Raw genomic sequence first — 22,524 nt, 5'->3', positions numbered from 1 at the left:
CCAAGTTCCAAAGAGAAATGGCGTTGAACACGCCGCTCACGATCCAAGATGCCCTACATCGCTCTGCCCACTTTGTCGTGAATGAAGAAGAGATGAAGAACCTAGACGAGTAGTACGAATTGATAAAAGCGGCGATCCGAAATTCTCTGACGACGCGTCAAAGAAACGTGCGGAATAATGACTATGTGCACCATGAAGGGCCGAGGCTACGAGGAGCCCACAATTATCAAGTGGAAGCAGAGCGAGGCAAAGGACCATGGAATACTTGGACTCGAAACCCCCGAAGTTACGATGAAAAGGAATTCTGCAAACACCACCAATGTTACGGGCACTCAACGGCAAATTTTTGGTTCTTGGCAGCCAGACTCGCCGCAAAGCGAGCAGCAGGAGAGCACAAAGAAACCAAAGCCACCAAGGAGCCCGAGGACGAGAAGCGAGAAGGTGGCGAAGTTAATCCCGCAAACCGAGAGCAAGGGAACCGAGGCGAAGCCCAAAAGCAAGGAAGGAGGAATAATGAGGATCCACGAGATGGCCCCAGAAGAAGGATCAATATGATAATGGGAGGATCACAATACTGTCTCGACACCGTTTCGTCGATTAAAGCTTTCCGAAGGAGAGCCGATGCAAGTGTTAACTGGGCGGAGCCCCCGAGCTATCCTGCTACCACAATTTCGTTTTCGGAAGACGAAACTGTGGGAATCGATGCGCCACATAGTGATCCCCTCGTAATCGAGCTTACTATTAGAGACCACGATGTCGCCAGAATCCTGATCGATACGGGCCAACGTGGGAAGTTCCAAAAGGGAGAAAAGATGGAAGAATATCAAAGGCAATAGAAACTAGACAACTACCAGCTCCTACGTTCAACATATCTCAATTGCAACAAAGCTTTGGCCAAAGAGGCCTCTCTATGCACGATCTTGTTGTTCTCTCGGGTATTCTACATTCTCTTGTTTACTTAAGATATACCAAAATTCAAAAAATAAGTGTAATGTTCGCTTAGTATATTGAAAAATTAAGATTTCCTAAAAAAAATTATTGAGCAATGCTAAAAGATAAGTTTAGACACAGCATGTTTAGACACAGTTTAGACAGAGGGTGGTATACAGCATGTCTAACGGTTTTTTGAACATTGTAATTAACAAATACAAGATCTTAGTTATTAATTTCGGAATGTTTCGTTGAAATGACAGGAGGACACACACTAGGATTTGCCCACTGCTCATCGTTCCAGAATAGGATCCACAACTTCAACTTACAAAAACAGGTCGACCCAACACTAAACCCATCATTCGCGGCCAGCTTGAACGTAATTTGCCCTGCCCATAACAAGGTGAAAAACGCTGGTGCAACCATGGATGCAACCACAACGTACTTCGACAATGTTTACTACAAGATGCTTATGCAAGGCCAGTCACTCTTCTCATTTGACCAAGCGCTTCTCACTACTCCATCAAGTAAAAAACTCGTGGCCAAGTACGCGAGTTCCATGGAAGAGTACGAGAGGGCTTTTGTGAAGTCCATAATCAAGATGAGTAGTATCAGTGGGAATGGTAAAGAGGTCAGGCATAACTGCAGGAGGGTTCGTTAGACTCTCAATCTCAGCTTCCAACAGAAAATTGCTACATTTTATGTCTTCATTCCTTGTGAATAGGCCGTTAATGATTAAGGCTGAACTTCTTGTATCAGAACCACCATTCTATCGTGTGTGCTTGTGTCAGCAGTAATTTTCATTAAATTCCCTTACGAACAACTGTTCTATTCTTTTTTTTTTTCACTACAATCAACCACCACCATCAAAAACATTAGGTAGTATGATCTCTAGATAAATAATGATTTTAAACAATTATAAAATTGTGCAAAACAGTTCTTATAATTGATGTCAAATACGCATAATCATCAACAAACATCAGTATTAAGAACAAAAATGACCAAAAGACTATTTATATGGAAAGACGATGTTGGGGTCGGTTTTCACCCTCACGAGCCTAACTGCCTAAAAAAGACTAAGTGTCGAGATTAGGTTTCGGAAAGCTCGATTTTACGATTTACCGAAGGAAGAAGCGAACCAAAACACAATCGACACAATAAAACCGAGTTGAACCGGACACCATCGCAAACCGAGCCGAACCGGGCATGGTCGCGAACTGAGCCGAACCAAGTGATGGTTCGGCCAAATCGAGCCAAATCAAAGGCTCGATTTAACCGAGCCAAACCAAGGAAGGTGAAGAACCGAACTGAGCCGGTCCCGGTCTGGAAGGTCTCCGACATACCTGAGCCAAGAAATCACCCGGAAGCGAGGAGTGGATTGGGCCAAAAGAGAAGGAAAATGGGCCGAGCCGAAGGGTCAAAAGCATTAACAGGCCGAGCTGGGTAACCGCGAAGATCCAGTAAACGAGCCCAAGAGGAATTTACCCTAAGAAGGATCAAAGTCGCTAGCCGCACAAGAGAAAAGGAAAAATTCCGAGAATCTTGGGAGAGAATCTTGGCTAGGCGGTTGGTAGATTTAGTATAAATAGTCGATGTAATTCTCTCATTATGTAACTTTTACGCAATCACAGAAACCCTAAGCAATAAAACTACTTTTCAATCTTTGTTCTTGAGATTTTCACTTAGAAGCTTTAGATCCCTCTTTTTCCTTAACAAATTTTGATTGTGCGAGTTACGACTCACACAATTTGGCGCCGTCTGTGGGGACATAAAGCTTTCTTATACCGAAAACTTTCTTGAACGAGATTCGAAAAGATGTCCGGTGACGAACGGAGAGATGACCAAAACAATGGCGGAGATCCTACCGGAAGCAAGGAGAATCCTCCCGTGACAGATGCGAGCGTGACAGCCAAAACCCTGGATGAGGTGAAGAAGATGCTCGAAGCAATGATGGAAAAGTTTAACGTGCAGGAAAAGCAGAACAACTCTTTCGCGGAGAGACTCGAAACAGAGAACCCAATCAGGAATCGACGCCTCGGAGTGACGGGAACTTCCGGAGATGTCCTGCGAAGGTTCAGCCTGCGACCAACCGTCCTCGAGTTTGCGACTCCCGCAAACAGGCTCGGAGGGGCGCAGCAAAATTCGTCCGACTTGGTGACACCCGCGGTGAAGAAGTCCACACCGACCGAACCACCTCTGCTAGGTCGGAGAAGAAGAGCAAACGGCGAAAAACACGCCAAGCAGAATGATGGTGAGGCCGCAGAAGCTATCACTAAGGAGATGATCATTGTCGATGACGAAGACGACCAGGAAGAGGAACTCGTCCTTCAACCGAACCGTGCTTCAGGACGTATTATCCGAGCCGAACTCGAAGAAGCGTTGGAAGGAGCAAGAGCGAACGAAGAAGATGACGCCGCGCTCCAAAATCAAAACCTGACGGAAGAAGAGGAAAACTTGCTCTGGGTCGAGCAAATGAAACAAGATAGCTCGGCGCGAAAAGGGAATCAACGCGGTAACGCACGCCGAGCCGCTTTAAATGGTGGCAGTATCGAAGACGAAGTTGACGAGCCGCAAAAGAACAACCAGATAAAGGAGATGAACGAGCTCCGAGCTACTATAGCTCGGACAGCCGCCGAGATGAAGGCGGTCCGATCACAAGTCCATCATGCAATCAGTTCGGCACCGGAGATAGATCAAATGTTGGAAGAAACGCAGCGCACGCTATTCACGGCGCGAATCACTGAAGCTCGGATTCCTGAAGCTCGGATTCCCGAACCAGGAAAGATAAGAATCCCCTTCGACAAAGGAACAACCGACCCGAAGGCACACATCACAGCTTTTTGGATCAGAATGGAACGAGCCTTCTTGAGAAACGCCCCCAATCTCAGCAAAGACAAAAGAGATGCCGGTTTCTGTCTCCTCTTTGTCGAACACCTGAAGGGCGCAGCATTGGAGGGGTTCTCGAGGCTCAAGCGTAACTCCATTAACAACTTTCAGCAGTTGTCTGCCATTTTTCTGAAACAGTACTACATGTTCATGGATTGAGGAACCTCTGATGCCGATCTATGGACTTTGTCTCAAGGACCAAACGAGCCATTGAGAGCTTACATGGCTCGGTTCAAATTGGTGGTGTCAAAGGTGGAAGGAGTGAGCGATAAGGCAGCCCTCAAAGCCCTGAAAATATCACTATGGTATAAATCCAAGTTCCAAAGAGAAATGGCGTTGAACACGCCACTCACGATCCAAGATGCCCTACATCGCTCTGCCCACTTTGTCGTGAATGAAGAAGAGATGAAGAACCTAGACGAGCAGTACGAATTGATAAAAACGGCGATCCGAAATTCTCTGACAACGCGTCAAAGAAACGTGCGGAATAATGACTATGTGCACCATGAAGGGCCGAGGCTACGAGGAGCCCACAATTATCAAATGGAAGCAGGGCGAGGCAAAGGACCATGGAATACTTGGACTCGAAACCCCCGAATTTACGATGAAAAGGAATTCTGCGAACACCACCAATGTTACGGGCACTCAACGGCAAATTGTTGGTTCTTGGCAGCCAGACTCGCCGCAAAGCGAGCAGCAGGAGAGCACAAAGAAACCAAAGCCACCAAGGAGCCCGAGGACGAGAAGCGAGAAGGTGACAAAGTTAATCCCGCGAACCGAGAGCAAGGGAACCGAGGCGAAGCCCAAAAGCAAGGAAGGAGGAATAATGAGGATCCGCGAGATGGCCCCAGAAGAAGGATCAATATGATAATGGGAGGATCACAATACTGTCTCGACACCGTATCGTCGATTAAAGCTTTCCAAAGGAGAGCCGATGCAAGTGTTAACTAGGGGAGCCCCCGAGCTATCCTGCTACCACAATTTCGTTTTCGGAAGACGAAACTGTGGGAATCGATGCGCCACATAGTGATCGCCTCGTAATCGAGCTTACTATTAGAGACCACGATGTCGCCAGAATCCTGATCGATACGGGAAGCTCGGTAGACGTCATCTTCCGCGAAATCCTTAGAAGGATGGAATTCAATTTGTCCGAAGTAACCGCTGTCCTGAAGCCACTGACAGGATTCTCAGGGGAAACAACGATGACGATCGGGACGATTAGGCTTCCTGTGCAAGCAAGAGGAGTAACAAAAGTCGTGGAGTTTTCCGTAGGCGACCATCCGACAATTTACAATGTGATCATGGGAACGCCGTGGTTGAACTCGATGCGGGCCATTCCATCAACCTACCATTTATGCGTCAAGTTCCCGACTCCTGGCGGAATCAAGACAATATGGGGAAACCAAAAGGAGTCGTGCATGTGCTTCCTAGCCGAGCATAAGATGAGGAAGCCCGTAGTAGACTCTGTTGCAGACGAGAACAGGAAAAAGCTAAAGACCAACCGAGAACCTGCGAACGAGCTGTGATCCGGTGATCTCGGTGTGCATAGATGAACTACATCCGGAGCGGTGTGTAGAAATCGGAGCAACACTCGACAAGGCGATCAAAGCGGAGATCGTCGCTTTCTTAAAACAGAATGTTAGAAAATTTGCATGGAGCGCGGAAGACATGTCGGGAATCAGCATCGATGTAGCGTGCCATAAGCTCAAAGTGGACCCGACGTTCAAACCAGTGAAGCAGAAGAGGAGAAAGCTCGGTCCCGACCGAGCCAAGGCAGTAAACGACGAAGTAGAGCGACTCCTAAAGGTGGGTTCGATTTCCGAGGCCAAATACCCAGATTGGCTCGCTAATCCCGTAGTAGCGAAGAAGAAAAATGGTAAATGGTGTGTGTGCGTAGATTTCACCGATCTCAATAAGGCATGCCCGAAGGACAGTTTCCCGCTACCTCATATCGATCGACTAGTCGAAGCCACGACGGGGAACAAACTGCTCACATTTATGGACGCTTTTTCGGGGTACTACCAGATATTCATGAACCCCGACGACAGTGAAAAAACGGCATTCAGAACAGATCGGGGAATGTATTGCTACAAGGTGATGCCTTTTGGGCTTAAGAATGCGGGCACGACCTACCAGAGGCTCGTCAATAAAATGTTTGCAGAACAGCTCGACAAGACGATGGAAGTTTATATGATGACATGTTGGTTAAGTCACTTGAGGAGAAAGATCACGTGAAGCATTTGCAAGACTGTTTCGAGCAGCTGAACCTGCACAACATGAATCTGAATCCGGCAAAGTGTCGATTCACGGTGAAGTCTGGTGAATTCCTCGGATACTTCGTAACTCATCGAGGAATCGAAGCAAATTTAAAGCGAATCAATGCGCTGATGGAAATGGCGTCTCCAAGAACGAAACGAGAAGTCCAGAGATTGACAGGACGCGTAGCAGCTCTCAACCGCTTTGTTTCCAGGTCGACCGATAAGTGTCTGCCATTTTACGATACCTTTAGGGGCAATAAGAAATTTGAATGAGACGAACAGTGTGAAAAAGCATTCCAAGACCTAAAAGTCTACCTGGCAAATCCGCCGGTCCTCGCAAAGCCAGTGGAAGGAGAGCCGTTGTTCCTGTATATCGCTGTGTCATCAACTGTAGTAAGTGGAGTACTGGTCAGGGAAGAGCGGGGATAGCAGAAACCCATCTTTTACGTAAGCCGCAGTTTTACCGAGGCAGAGACACGCTATCCGCAAATGGAGAAGGTCGCCCTAGCTGTCGTGATGTCGGCTCAGAAATTGAGAACATACTTTCAATCGCACTCGATTGTAGTCCTCGCTACTCTGCCACTACGAAGTATCCTGCATAGCCCGAGCCAATCTGGAAGGCTAGCAAAATGGACGGTGGAACTAAGTGAATACGACATCGAATACAGGAACATATCATGTGCGAAGTCTCAAGTGTTAGCCGATTTCTTAATCGAACTTCCGACTGAAGGAGTAGAAGAGCCGACTTCCGAGTCCACGTGGGTTTTGCATGTCGATGGGTCGTCATCAAAACAAGGCTCAAGGGTTGGGATATGACTAACATCACTTCGTCTCACGTTTCATGCATCCAACAATGAGGCGGAATACGAGGCATTGATCGCTGGACTTCGGCTCGCGCTTGGGATCCGGATACAAAAAATCCGCGCCTTCTGCGATTCACAGCTCGTCGCGAACCAGTTCAAAGGAGAATACGAAGCGAGAGACGGCAGGATGGAAGCATATCTGAAAGTAGTTCAGGAGTTGACGAAGCAGTTCAAAGAATTCGAACTTACGCGAATACCTCAGGGGGAAACTGCATCCGCTGATGCCCTAGCCGCTCTTGCCTCGACCTCGGATCCAGGTCTGAAGAGGGTTATACCAGTGGAGTTTATCGAGAAACCCAGCATCGGCGTCGTAGATGGAATCAACCTGATGAACCCTCCCGAAGAAGAACAAGAGATCGAAAAAGATAACGGCGTAGCCGACATGGACGAAGATGCTTCCCGAGAAATAACGGAATACGGAAGCGATAGGGAATGGATGGGAGCAATTCGGACATACATCGCAGACAGAGAAGTACCATCGGAAAAATGGACAGCTCGAAAACTCAAAGCTCAAGCAGGTCGTTATATACTCCTGGACGGAAACATCTTCAAGTTGCAATTTTCGGGATTATTGCTCACATGTGTCGAAGGAGCCGAAGCAAGGAAGATCATGGAAGAAGTTAACAGTGGGGCATGCGGCAACCATGCAAGCGGAAGAGCTTTAGCAATCAAGATAAAGCGACACGGTTACTACTGGCCGACCATGGTGAAAGACTACGAGAAGTTCTCCGTCAAGTGTGAGAAATGCCAGAGGCACGTCCGAACCATACATCAGCCTACCAAACTGCTATCGTCAATCTCGGCTCCTTACCCGTTTATGAGGTGGTCATTGGACATCGTCGGACCCTTGCACAAGTTTAAACAGAAACGATTCTTATTGATTCTGACCGATTATTTTTCTAAGTGGGTCGAAGCCGATTCGTATGCGAGTATTAAAGACGCCCAAGTTGAACATTTAGTCTGGAAGAATATCATCTATCGACATGGGCTCCCTTATGAGATTGTTACAAAAAACGGATCCCAATTCATCTCGGCTCGGTTTGAAGCTTTTTGCGAGAAATGGAAAATACGATTGAGCAAGTCGAGGCCGAGATATCCACAAGGAAATGGTCAAGCCGAAGCAGCTAATAAGACGATTCTCGACGGACTGAAGAACTGGCTCGATGCTAAAAAAGGACGCTGGGCGGATGAGTCAGAAGGAGTGTTATGGTCTCACCGAACAACCCCGATACGAGCTACAGGGTAGACCCCGTTTGCTCTGGTTTACGGAGCAGAGTGCGTTATTCCACCCGAAGTAGATTACCCTGGAGTTCGCCGAAGACTTCTCCGCGGACAAGAAGGCTTAAATCATCTGATGATGTTAGACGAGCTGGACTTAGTGAATGAACGTCGCGATAAAGCATTGATAAGACTTCAAAACTATCAACAGGCAGCGGCGAGGTATTACAACAAGAACGTCCGAAGTCGATGGTTCAAAGAAGACGACTTGGTATTACGGAAGGTGTTTCAGAACACCGTGGAAAGGAACACAGGAAAGCTGGGGGCAAATTGGAAAGGACCTTATAAAATTACCAATATAGTCCGACCCGGAGTTTACGAGCTAGAAAACATGGAAGGAGCCCCGATCCCGAGATCCTGGAATGCGATGCATTTGAAGAAATATTATCATTAGGCAGCATCAACCGACAACCCTGAACTACGAGATGGCTTGATCCCTGAAAAGGGTACGTAGGAAGCCTATCTTCGGATGGGTTTAGCTGTCCCCCCCTCCTACGTATATGTCATACTTCCATACTCCCCCTTTTACATTTACAAGAATGTTTTAACGATTTTCTTCGGATTTCTGTGAAATTACCCTTTAAAAAAAAACAATATAGATTTGCCACTCATCTGATTTCTTTCGCAACTTAAGCTAGTTTTTTAAAGCATTTTCTTTATAACAATCAGGATACATCTCATATCCGCATTTTCTATCTCGTTGCTAGCCACAACAGATAAACTAAAAACAAATTCTCTAAACGAATTTTAACCACCTCTCCTATATGGACTAGGGTTCAATGACATCCTTCACAGGATAACAGCGCGCTATATAAATTTTTTGATCGATCCCCCAATAGTTTACGGATGCGTAAGCCGATACAAATCACAAATCCTAAACACTTAAACCCGATACACATCGGTTATCAACATCTCGGAAGCAACACCGAGCCGTTTTCACAACACTCTTTATATACTACGAGTTCTGAGAGTAGAAACTATACAATCGAGAAATCATAAATAAACGCAAGGATCAAGCAATGCAATAAGTCCTAAAACCGATATCATCTGCCGTCAAGGCATAAGTCATTCCAAGCACCTCGGCTCGGCAAAAGAAACAAAACCAACAGAAAATAATTCAAAAGTAGCATAAGCGGATAAAGCCATCCAGGCAACAAAGTCTAAAGCAAAAACAAAGGAAAACAATGCGCGACATCAAGCGCGGAAGTCATTCTCTTGGAGACCTGCCAGAACTCCTCCTTTCTTCGACAAGCTCGGCGACTCGCGGCGTCCCGATATTGGGGCCCATCGGCTCGGACACACCAACTAACTGCGCAACAGCCTCCACCGATTCATTCCCGAGGTTAGCTCCAACTGAATCCTCAGAAACAGGACTCAAGGTTAGATCGCCTCTAAGGCAAGTAGCGATCCTCTCGAACCCCTCGTTGGCTCCCACCAAGTCAGCTCGCCACTGTTTCAGCTTCTCCGCTTTGGCGTCAAAAGTTGGAGCGTCGTCCTTCTTGAGGAGGTCAATGAGCAGTAGGTTGCCGTCAATCTGCGCAAGATCCGACTCATTTTCTTTCGCATTGGCCAAAGCTTTGAGGTTCTTCTCCGCGCTGCTGAGACGGCCTCGCATCTTCTTGGTCAGGTCCCTCCTCGCAGATTTTACTGCTCTCTTGATGTTCGCCTCGTGAAGAGCGTCTTTCTCGGTCAATTGCCTTCGCAAAGAAGCAATATCGGCATCCTTATTAGCTCTTGATTCCTCGAGACGAACAGCCATATCGGTGGCCTTAACACACTCGTCATTCAACGTCTTCTTCTCCGTCTCGAGAGCTTTGATCCGAGCTTTAGCCTGAGCCATAGCAGAGAAAAATTTCCGCTCGGCCTCATCCAATTTCGTGTGAAGCGTGAAAGCGTCCTTCCTCGCCTCATCAATTCATCGTTGATCCTTGCGAGCATCTGCTTCGTATCCCGCGATCGTCTCGTTTATGGAAGCCAAAAACTGAAAAAAAAAAACACAAGTGTGAAATGCGAGCCGATACTTAAACAAAACGAGCTAAAGTTTCGAAAAATTACCTTGGTGCCTCGCTGCGACATACTCACGTAAGACTTCGCTTTCATAGGCGAATCTGCGGGCGGTAGCCGAACCCCTTTGTTGTTAATCTTCGATAGGAGAGTTGCCGCAGCGGAAGCATCATCGACGACGGAAGGAGCGACTTCTCCGTCTATCAGTATTGTGCGCCTTTTCTTTGGCGCGGCACTCTCTTTTTCCTTGTCACCTTCCGAGGAAGAACGCTTCCGAGTCGAGCCGCCTTTGTGCTTTGTCAGGACGGAAGCAGAAGGTCTCGATCGGCTCGCTAAACCCAAGACGACGACGCGACCCTCGCTACCAAACACGTGGACATCAGACGATCCGGTGGCACCCTTTCCCGATGAAGGGATCTCGGGAGTCTTTCCCGAAACATCGGCATCAGTCGGGTTCGTCTCAACAGCTTTAGAAACTTCGCCTGCACTCTCGGCATTCACCTCGTTAAGCACCGAAGGGGTCGGCTTGGCCTGGACAGTCGACATCTCCTTCTCTTGGGCTCGGCTTACCTGTTCCTTGTCGGATCTCTCCCTTTTGTCACGGATAGATAAACGCACCATTCTCCCGATTGTGTCGTCCGACGAAGTAGAAGAATCCGAACTAACAGAGGCTCCGGCAAGTAAGGCTCTCGCTTTCTCAACTCTCCCGAACGAGAAATGCTTCGTCCAATTAACTTTACGGGCAGCGAGTATTTCCTTTGTCTGAGCGATATCTTCGGGAACCGGCGGGAGCGGATCACAAACTGCAAACATAAAAAAAAAGGCAAAAGAAAACGTTAGTATCGGAACTAAAAACAAAGTGAGCCAAGAACTACGAGCAAACTACAAAGTGGTCCCCAATCCGTCTTGATTAAATTAAGGAAGTCATTCCCGACAGAAGGCTCACCCACATGAACGTAGAAAAAATAATCGTCCCAAGAATTATCTTTGCTTGGAAATCCCCCGATTATTCTCCAAGATCTCTTGTTCGAGATGTAATATCTTCCCGGTTTCGAAGATCGTCGGATCTCCAAAAAATTACAAAAATGGTTAACCCCGATGTCGATACCGCATTCGTAGCCTCAAACCAAAATACTGATCATATGCCGAAGACCCTGTGGCATGATCTGCCCCAACGAGATCCCATGCAGCCAAAGATATCGCAAAATCGGCTCGGGTAGAGGGAACCACAGATAACATAACACGAAAAAACACTCGTAGGCTGTGAAATGGTTCGGCAGGGGCTCATTGGCATGATCGAAGGGTTCGGGCGCAACGAATTCGACCGCCTCGGTAATCCCGCAAAGCTGCCTTAGCTTCTGAAACGATTCCTCGGTCGAAAGAGACGAACCAAGCGGATCCAGTTTCTTCTTTTTAACCTTTCGGGAGCTTCGAGGCTTCGAGGGGCCTACACCAAACTTTGCCATCACGGTTTCAAGTTACCGTCTTGTCGCGACAGGATCGAAATCGTAATCCTCGGGCTTGTGTTTTATGCTATCAGAGAAGATCATCGATTCAGCATCTCGGGAAACTGAACCCAAAAGCAGACTCGGTCCAAGATCCGACGAATCTTGGCGTGAAACGGAACTCGCAGAATCGGCAGGAGATCTCGGCTCGCTATGTTCCGACATCTCGGGTTATGGAAGATTGGTGGGAGAAAGAACAGAAAATTATCGGAGGAGTATCGGGAAATTTAACGATGGATCGGGAGATCGGCAAACCAATCGGAAACATCAAAAAACTCGCCGCACCCCAAATAAAACCCTAGGTGGGGTGGCGGCTCAAAAAAAAAGAGAGAGAAAGAGAGCTAAAAAAAAAAAATCAAGAAAGAGGAAAGAGAGAGAGAAGAGAGAGTACCTTATGAGGTTTTGGAGAAGTGAAGAGATTGTGAAAAATGAAGAGGGGAGCTCGCCTATATATAGAAGTCTGGGTGTGGGTCCCGCGACAAATAATGGGCTTGGAAACAAAAGCCCAAGCCCGAGCCCTTAAAAAAAAAAAAAGGGGTATTTCTTTCGAAACAAGAGCCCAAGCTCTGTATAATCGTATGTAAAAGCGGTTCGGAATTTCGCTATGAAGATCCTCCTTTTGACAAAATTCGTCAACTTGCGTGTCCGTAACAAAAAAGAAAAGAATCTCGACAAAACAAGTCGTAATGTTATTCAGCGACAAAAGTCCACCGAGCCGAGCTTACATCTCAATGAGACGAGCCGAATTTTATTCTCGTCTCGGCAAAACTAATCGGCTCGGCAACTTTAACCGAATTCCATTTTCACCTCGGCAAAAATTAGCTTGGTGACATTCGCTGCTTTGTTCCTTCACTTCGGCTCGGCGACATTCGACGCATTGTTTCTTCGCTTCAGCTCGGTGACATTTGCGACATCACACGTCATCTCACTTCGGCAACTCGATCCATTTAAGCTCCCTTCGCTTCGGCTCGGCAAAGACGGAAGCAGAATTTTGTCTCAGCTCGTCAAGCGCTCTTTTGGCTCGGCACAGCTCAAAACAAATCGTAACAACAAAACAAAAATCGAGCCGAGCCCAAAACCTCGACAAGGGGATTTCTCGTATGATCCAACAGTTAACCTCGGCTTCGTTAATCTCGACATCTTCGTATACGAAACTGACGAGCTGGGAGGCAAACTGTTGGGGTCGGTTTTCACCCTCACGAGCCTAACTGCCTAAAAAAGACTAAGTGTCGAGATTAGGTTTCGGAAAGCTCGATTTTACTATTTACTGAAGGAAGAAGCGAACCAAAACGCAATCGACACAATAAAACCGAGTTGAACCGGACACCATCGCAAACCGAGCCGAACCGGGCATGGTCGCGAACTGAGCCGAACCAAGTGCTGGTTCGGCCGAATCGAGCCAAATCAAAGGCTCGATTTAACCGAGCCAAACCAAGGAAGGCGAAGAACCGAACCGAGGTGGTCCCGGTCCGGAAGGTCTCCGACATACCTGAGCCAAGAAATCACCCGGAAATGAGGAGTGGATTGGGCCAAAAAAGAAGGAAAATGGGCCGAGCCGAAGGGTCGAAAGCATTAACAGGCCAAGCCAGGTAACCACGAAGATCCAGTAAACGAGCCCAAGAGGAATTTACCCTAAGAAGGATCGAAGTCGCTAGCCACACAAGAGAAAAGGAAAAATTCCGAGAATCTCGGGAGAGAATCTTGGCTAGGCGGTTTGTAGATTTAGTATAAATAGTCGATGTAATTCGCTCATTATGTAACTTTTACGCAATCACATAAACCCTAAGCAATAAAACTACTTTTCGATCTTTGTACTTGAGATTTTCACTTAGAAGCTTTAGATCCCTCTTTTTTCCTTAACAAATTTTGATTGTGCGAGTTTCGACTCACACAGACGAATTAATCAATCACCTGTGCTTATTTTCTCAGTTGATTCGTAATACTGAGACAAATCAAAACCTATCCGAATGACTGAAAATTTAACAGAAAACCAGTTCTCTTATGAGTAACAACTTCAATATATTTGGTAGCTAAGTATTACTTTAACATTCATAGCACAACATCTGAAGCAATATTTATCAGAACAAAATAGAACAAAGAACAGATATATAGTCAAATAAGAAAGATCAAACAGGGAGACACAACGCATGGCGACTTCTACTTAAATAATCATTCAAACGCCCACTGATTCTCACGGCGAACCTCTTCTTCTTCCTATGGCGTGAAATCGTTCTTGATATTGAAAGTCTTGCGGATTTCTTCCTGCATTTTTCCTTTAATCATATCAGCCACAATCTGGCAGGTCAAGTCCAACAGTCCCTTGATATTCAGGTAGTTAGCAGCCTAAAAAGAGTCAGGGAGAAACCAGTTTAGATTCAAACTTTCAGAGTAAAGACCGAACTTGACGGTTCAAGCAAATCATATATAACGAGCTGTGCATACGAAGACAACAATAACAACAAATCCCAAATTGTTTAAGACAAGATAAAAAGGTGAGCTTGAATGAATATATGCAATGTCGAGGGATGATGATTCTCTGATACGGTGCAGGAGCTCGTGCTTGCTTGAATCTCACAAGAAAGCAATGAACAAGATGAGAAGCCGCTTCTCGATAAACTTAGAAGAAAGTTCGTTCTTTTATTGATGATGGGAAAAAGGTTGGTGACTACAAAGCTGCGTGTGGGACTTTATAAATAGTCCGTCAGCTTGAACCTTCTAGGGTTCGACTCAAAGAAAAGAAAAAGACTCAAAACGACAGGACTTTGAAAGGAAATAACAAGAAACAACCCTAGTCTACGAAAACATAAACTCATCGTTTCATTTATTATAAAAATGGAAAGTTTGCTTAAGACTCTTTAAACTAAACTACTGACGTTGTTTTGATGTTGTACTTAGCCGTTGTGAGGGCTGAGATCACCTGCAAGAACGATATAATAATTGAAAAGCTTACCTTGGTGTGAAGGGTTCCGGTTGGCCGCTTGTGTGGTTGTGGTGGCCGAGCTTGAAGCTGTGATGTCTCTGATATATTCATAAATTGCATCATTTAGTGTACATATTTTAGTCCAAATCATGTCTTATCTCATGCATTTTAGGTCTTTAGGCATTGTTTTAGGACTTAGGAGATTACATTATGTCCAAGAGAGTTTTGCATGTTTTGGAGTGTTAAACAGGTGCTTTTGGAGCCAATTTGGAGTGGAGGATGTGATTCAGATGAAGAAATGGAGTTGGAATGATCAAAAATGGTGAAAAGGAGCAATTTTGGGTTTCTCGGCAAAATGCTGTACTGAAGGTCGAAGATCCTCGGCCAAAATCCTTCCCGCGGGTAGCTTTCTCGGCCAAAAACATGTACCGCGGTCAAGTCTCTCGGCCAAAAATCCCGGGTGCAGATACATCTCCGAAATCGCGTCACCGGAAGATCATGCCGGCCGATTCAGCTGTCGGAGTCTAAAACCCTAGTTATGTTTTACCTTATCTTCTAATCTGTTTTCTTTTTGTTTTCTCTCTGCTTCTTAGTGTAAAAACGAGTTTGATCAAGAGATATCTAGCGGATTTAATCATCTTAAAGCTGTTTCTTATCATCTAATCATCTCATCTCTGCTTCTAATCATGATTAACACCACCTCTTGCAAAGGAAATGGTGTGTTAATCATGATAAGATAAGTAGAACAAGATCTGCACGAGAAAACGAGATATCTGATTAAAGAACCAAGTTTCACAAAAAGAGGCAAGTTCTCAAAGCTAAAAACAGATAAGAGATAAGATAAGTAGGGTTTTAGTCCTAAAAACTATATATAGGGGAGCTAAGTGTTGCGGGTCAGCCCGGGACAAACCAGGTACTGAAAAAATCTTCTTGGGTCGTTGGGTGAGCACCTCGGTGTGTGAGAAGGTGAAGCCGGGGTCTTGATGTCGAGGGGTGCACGTGAGAAAAGATTGGAGTGAAGATCCCATGAAGAACACGTCAAGAACATGCATGAACCCTAGCCTTTGATCCATCTTCACGTGCACTCTTTAAATCAACAAGTTCTTGAATCTGGGTTCGTGACAAGGGACCTCGGCATGCAATGCCGAGGGGCTTGGTAGTTGAGGGATCAAGGCAGATGAGGTCCGACATGCAACGCCGGGGTCTTGAGACCGAAGTTTAGGTTAAACACTTAGTTGTTTTCAGCTTCGCTTCTTCAGCACGCATGCCTCGGTCTTGATACACCGAGGAGTTAGCACGAGGTCTGGACCAAAAAGCTTCAGGGAACGGGCCTCGGCTTAGGCAATATTGAGGTAATGTGATGTACGAACCAGGGGGTTCTCACGGGTAACAAGGTGGTGGCCCTCTCTTTGGCTCGGTGAATGATCGATAGATGGGGATCTGTCACGCAGGCGGTCGCCCTCTCGTGTGGGATCTAGAGATGGTGTGTTGGCAGAGTGAATACACGACACAGATGGATGATGATTCTCTGATACGGTGCAGGAGCTCGCGCTTGCTTGAATCTCACAAGAAAGCAATGAACAAGATGAGAAGCCGCTTCTCGATAAACTTAGAAGAAAGTTCGTTCTTTTATTGAAGATGGGAAAAAGGTTGGTGACTACAAAGCTGCGTGTGGGACTTTATAAATAGTCCGTCAGCTTGAACCTTCTAGGGTTCGACTCAAAGTAAAGAAAAAGACTCAAAACGACAGGACTTTGAAAGGAAATAACAAGAAACAACCCTAGTCTACGAAAACATAAACTCATCGTTTCATTTATTATAAAAATGGAAAGTTTGCTTAAGACTCTTTAAACTAAACTACTGACGTTGTTTTGATGTTGTACTTAGCCGTTGTGAGGGCTGAGATCACCTGCAAGAACGATATAATAATTGAAAAGCTTACCTTGGTGTGAAGGGTTCCGGTTGGCCGCTTGTGTGGTTGTGGTGGCCGAGCTTGAAGCTGTGACGTCTCTGACTTGGAACCTTCTTGTAAAGTCTTCTAAATGCTTCTCCAATGCAGCCAAGTCCTTGTCTTCAAGTCCCCAAGCTTTTTGATGATCCGTCCTAGTTTCTTGGTCTTCTTCGCCTCTCTCGGGTCCGGGTGGTGTGTTGTGAAGCAGCTCCAAATCTGCTCGTTGGTGGGGCAAGATTCCACGTTCGTTAGCTTCAGAATATGGACTTGGACGAGATATCTTACCTTTGTTGGAGGTTTCCATGTCGTTTGGTGGCTCTAGCCCGGGTGTCGTTAAATTATCGGCTAAACCTTGCATGGTCTCGACAATCTCGTTATCCGCTCGGGAAAACTTGTTTCTGTCTCGTCCATTTGATTCAGCTGGTGATTTTGGTCGAGCGATGTCAGCTTCAGTACAACACATTCCATCGCTAAATTGGTCTGGCCGAGGTGGTACTGATTTCTCGGCTAAAATCTCTCGCGTCTCGGCCAAAATTTCTCGCGTATCGGCTATTTTTTGAATCATCCTTTAGTTCTTCAAGTTTTAAGCCTGAAAATGAAATTCTGCTCGGATTGTTAGCATTTAAATCAAAAATTGGTCGAGAGATAACCATTTTGGCCTGAGAGCCTCGCTCGTCTGATGGGTCATTCCTGGATCCCAAGTATTTGGCCCCGGTTTGGCCGCAAAGCTCATTTAAGCCGTATATGACATTCAGGTCGGGCAACAACGGGTCGTCCGGTTCTAGTGAGTTGATAAAGATGTGCAAAGCCCTCTTGTATCTATTTCTGAGTTGTTTAATCTTGGAGCGTGTCATGGCCCCGTCTTGGACTGATGGCATTAGCTCCGGTAAGGTCTTAGGGTTGATGTCCACATCATTCCCTCCCTCTTCTAAAGGTTTTGACCCCAAAACTTCTTCACCTGCATCAAAATAAGATAAGTCAGCTACGTTGAAAGTGTGTGAAATGTTATACTCACCTGGAAGTTCCAATCAGTAAGCGTTATCGTTGATCTTGCTCAAAACTTTGAATGGGCCGTCGCCTCACAGTGAGAGTTTGGATGCACGCCGACCAGGAAACCTTTTTGTCATCATGTGTAACCAGACCCAATCTCCTGGCTCAAATGAGACGTCCTTTCGGCCTTTGTCTGCGGCCTTTTTGTAGACCTCGGTATTCTTTTCTATGTTGGTCTTCGCTGTCTCATATAGCTTTTTGAATAGCTCTCCTCGTCTCAATCCATCTAGATTGGCTTGGTCTACCTGTGCTATAGGTCTAAAATCCACTGGAGAAAGAGGGTTAGTACCATAAACTATCTCGAATGGAGATAGCTTTGTAGCCGAGTGTCTTGCACGGTTATAAGCAAATTCTACAAAAGGAATGCAATCGAGCCATGTACTCATATTTTTACCAAGTGCAGCCCTAAGTAACGTAGATAAGGTTCGGTTTACCACTTCTGTTTGACCATCGGTCTGCGGGTGGCAAGTTATGGAGAAAAGGAGCTTGGTGCCTAACTTTTTCCACAAGGTACGCCAAAAATGGCTGAGAAACTTGGTATCTCTGTCCGAAATGATTGTTCTCGGGATCCCATGTAGACGCACGACCTCTTTGAAGAACAAATTGGCTATTTGTGTAGCGTCGTTTGTCTTTTCACACGATATAAAATGGGCCATTTTAGAGAACCAGTAAACAACAACGAAGATGGAGTCCTTGTGCCTGATCTTGGGTAAACCTAAGACAAAATTCATCGAAATATCTACCCAATGGGCGTTAGGTATAGGCAGAGGCATGTATAAACCGTGAGGATGTGACCTGGATTTGGCTTTGTGGCATTGGATACATCTTGAACAGAACCGTTCCACGTCCCTTTTCATGTGTGGCCAATAGAAATGGTCCATCATGACAGCCAGAATTTTATCCACCCAAAAGTGTCCCATTAAACCTCCACCGTGAGCTTCACTAAGCACTAGTTCCCTCATTGATCCCTGCGGTATACACAAGCGTTTATCTTTAAAAAGAAAACCATCATGTATATAGAAAGAACCTGTGGGGCCATTGCAGCAATCGTTATATGTTTCACCAAGTTCAAGATCATCTTTGTATAGCGCTTTGAGGTGTTCAAAACCCAAAACCTTGGCCTCCATGGTCGCTATAAGCGTATGGCGTCTTGAAAAAGCGTCAGCTACCACGTTTTCTTTGCCCTTTTTGTACTTGATTACATAGGGGAAGGTTTCTATGAACTCAAACCACTTAGCATGTCTTCTTTTAAGCGAGGTTTGGCCACGCAAATGCTTCAATGTCTCGTGGTCGGTATGTACAATGAATTCCTTGGACAACAAATAATGTTGCCACGTCTCCAATGCTCTAACCAGCGCATATAGCTCCTTATCGTAGGTTGGGTAATTGAGGGTGGCCCCATGGAGTTTCTCACTGAAATACGCCACCGGCCTCTTCTTCTGGTGCAGCACAGCTCCGATCCCTAATCCGGAGGCATCACATTCTACTTCGAACATCTCGTCAAAGTTTGGTAAAGCAAGAATGGGTGCTTGGTTGAGCCTTTCCTTCAAGGCTTGAAACGATTCGTCTTGAGCTGCTCCCCACTTAAACGGAACGTTTTTCTTGATGACAGCTGTGAGTGGGGCGGCCACGGTGCTAAAATCTTTCACAAATTGCCGGTAAAAACTGGCTAGCCCATGAAAGCTCCGTACATGACCGATGGTGGTAGGGGTAGGCCACTCTTGTATAGCCTTGATCTTCTCTTCATCCACCTGTAAGCCCTGTTCACTCACAACAAATCTTAAGAACACGAGTTGATTAGTATAGAATGAGCACTTCTTAAGGTTAGCATAAAGGCCTTCCTTGCAAAGTGATTTGAGCACTAGTTCAAGGTGCGTGAGATGGTCATGTAGGTTCTTACTATATATAAGTATGTCGTCAAAATAAACTACCACAAATTTACTTATATACTCTCGAAGAACCTGGTTCATTAGTCTCATGAAGGTACTAGGGGCGTTAGTTAAACCAAAAGGCATGACTAGCCACTCGTACAAGCCTTGCTTGGTCTTGAAGGCCGTTTTCCATTCATCTCCTTCACGTATTCTGACCTGATGATACCCACTCTTCAAGTCCACTTTAGAGAAGATAGTGGAGCCACTAAGTTCATCCAACATGTCGTCTAAACGCGGAATATGATGCCTATATTTGATGGTGACGTTGTTTATAGCCCGACAATCTACACACATACTCCATGTACCATCCTTCTTAGGTACTAGGAGCACGGGTACAGCACAGGGGCTGAGACTCTCTCTGATGTAGCCCTTGCCATCAAATCACGCAATTGTCTTTCTAATTCTTTACTTTCCTCCGGGTTCATTCGATAAGCTGCTTTATTTGGTAGTGGCTGGCCTGGAACAAGGTCTATTTGATGTTCTATTCCTCGTAGAGGTGGTAACCCTGGTGGAATCTCCTCAGGAAAGACATCTTCAAATCGTTTAATTAAAGCTTTTACCTCGGGTGGAAGTTCAAATTCCTTTAGACCTGCACTAAGACATTCTTTGAAAAGCATTAATAACATAGTGGCATTGGCACTCCAAACTCGGTTTAATTCACCAGTAGATATATATAATGCTGATTTAGAAGACTTAGCCTCTTGTTGCATTCGGCTTTGGAGCTCATGAACCTCGGTGGGGCTGAGTGGTGCTAGATTGTATTTGCGGCCAAGATGTGTAAAGCTGTAAAAGTTGGTGCAGCCATTATGCAAGGTGGCCTTGTCAAACTGCCATGGCCTACCCAATAAAAGATGTCCGGCTTGCATTGGTACCACATCACAAAGCACCTCGTCTTTGTACTTGTCCACACTAAAAGGAACCGTAACTTGTTCGGTTACTTTGAGCTCGGTGGCATCGTCAAGCCACTGTAGTTTGTAAGGCCTCGGGTGCTTGATCTTCACCAGCCCTAACCTATCTACCATAAACTTGCTTGCCACGTTAGTACATGAACCTCCATCGATAACAAGATTACATACCTTGTTGTTAATGGTGCATCGTGTGTGAAACAAATTCTGTCGTTGGATCTGATCCTCGGGCTGAACTTGCACACTCATGACTCTTCTAGTCACTAAGAGATATTCACCAGTATCAGGATATTCCACATCCTCTTCATTGCCCTCTGGCTCTTCTTCGGGCTCGTCTTGAGATTCATATCCTCCACTCGGAGTGATGATCATTACCCTTTGATTAGGACAGTCTCGCGCATAGTGTCCTCGTCCCTGACACTTGAAACAAGTTATATCACGTGTTCGAGCTTGACTAGTGTTTTGAAACTTACCTGGTTCCGGTCGATTGGCTTTTGGTTCCTCGGTGGGTTTTGACTTGAGTCGTGAATCCACTTCTACGGCCTTGCCCTTGTCAATGGTTCGGCTAGAGCTAGCTTGCCACGGCTGGCTCCCTCGGTTGCGATTTGTTAGCAAGGCTTTGCGTTTGATTTGTTGTTCCACCTAAACTGAAAGGTGCAATAATTCGTGGAGGCCACTATACTTGACCCTCTCCACTTTGCGGGCTATTCTCTCTTGGAGGCCGTCCACAAACTGAGCGATTAAAGCCTCTTCGGTCTCTTCAAGCTCTAGGGAGTTCATCAGTTTCTCAAACTCCTCAAAGTACTCTTCCACGCTCCTTGTTCCCCGAGTTAGCTTACGAAAACGCTTCTGTAAGTCACGGTGATAGTGTTCCGGAACATACGTGAGGCGTAAGAGGTACTTCATGTCGTGCCAAGTTTGTATCGGTCCAAAGACTTGGTGTCTCCTCTCAGCTACGGTGCGATCCCACCAGGCTAAAGCATTATCGGTGAGTTGAGCCGCGGCTAAGGCCAATTTCTTGTTCTCACTATAGCCATAGCAATCAAAGATGTATTTTAACCGCCGTTCCCAGTCCAAGTAAACCTCGGGATTGGATTTCCCTGCAAAAGTTGGAGGCGTTAGTTTTATATCATGATTAACTTCTCTCGGTTCTCGTTCATGCGGCCTGTTGCGTAGCAACGGATCTTGTCTTCTCGGTTGTCGCCTACGCATGGGGTCAGGTGGAAGATCCTCCTCCAGTTCAGGCATACCGTCCGAATCGGAATCAGGGGGAATCTCTTCGGCCAGATTACGCACGTTCCTCTGAGCTTGAGGCAATACATGATTCGGTGCTTGGTGAGCTGGTGGCTCGAGTCTTGCGACACGTTCACGCGTATCCCTCAATTCTTCTCTCATGGTGGCTAACATGGCCATGAGCTCGTTGTGTTGTTGTACATTGGTATGAGTAGGTGCGGCGTTCTCGGAGTATCTCCCATGGTTTCTTGTAATCTCACAAAAACAACAACTCGTTAAAATACCAAAGGTAGAATGAAAATTGAACGCAAGGGATAACTAAGATTCTAACTGAAATTTTTTTTTTAATTTTCTATTTTAATGTAAACAAAATGCAACGTTACGAAATGGTATGAAATAAGAGGACTTCAACAAAAAATTTTTTAAAATTTTCTTTAGGCAACAAGAGACAACACAAGAAACTAATACCCTAGCTACTTTTTTTTTTTTGCTTTTCTTACTAGGTGACTAACTGATCTAACAACCTACGAATGCGGAAACACAAATTAAGTTAAAAGAATAGGAGTAAGAAAACCGAAAGCAGAACTTTCGGCTCTGATACCAGTTGATGTAAGAACCAGGGGGTTCTCACGGGTAACAAGGTGGTGGAGAGGCAAAGCAGGCGGTCACCCTCTCTTTGGCTCGGTGAAAGATCGATAGATGGGGATCTGACACGCAGGCGGTCGCCCTCTCGTGTGGGATCTAGAGATGGTGTGTTGGCGGAGTGAATACATGACACAGAGGGATGATGATTCTCTGATACGGTGCAGG

At 45.8% G+C, this 22,524-nt stretch overlaps 1 protein-coding gene across 1 annotated transcript; it reads left to right on the top strand.

Moving 5' to 3' along the window:
* Window positions 1–557: 557 nt before the first annotated feature.
* On the top strand, window positions 558–1,716 carry LOC18022493 (peroxidase 64). Its single transcript, XM_006405206.2, has 3 exons — window positions 558–692; window positions 764–935; window positions 1,194–1,716. Exons 1-3 carry the CDS (start codon window positions 558–560, stop codon window positions 1,589–1,591), a joined length of 705 nt encoding a protein of 234 aa, XP_006405269.2. The 3' UTR covers window positions 1,592–1,716.
* The last annotated feature ends 20,808 nt before the right edge of the window (window positions 1,717–22,524 follow it).

Source organism: Eutrema salsugineum, unplaced genomic scaffold, assembly GCF_000478725.1.
Source record: "Eutrema salsugineum unplaced genomic scaffold, Eutsalg1_0 scaffold_14, whole genome shotgun sequence".
NCBI lineage: Eukaryota > Viridiplantae > Streptophyta > Magnoliopsida > Brassicales > Brassicaceae > Eutrema > Eutrema salsugineum.
This window is presented reverse-complemented; position numbering and strand designations above follow the sequence as displayed.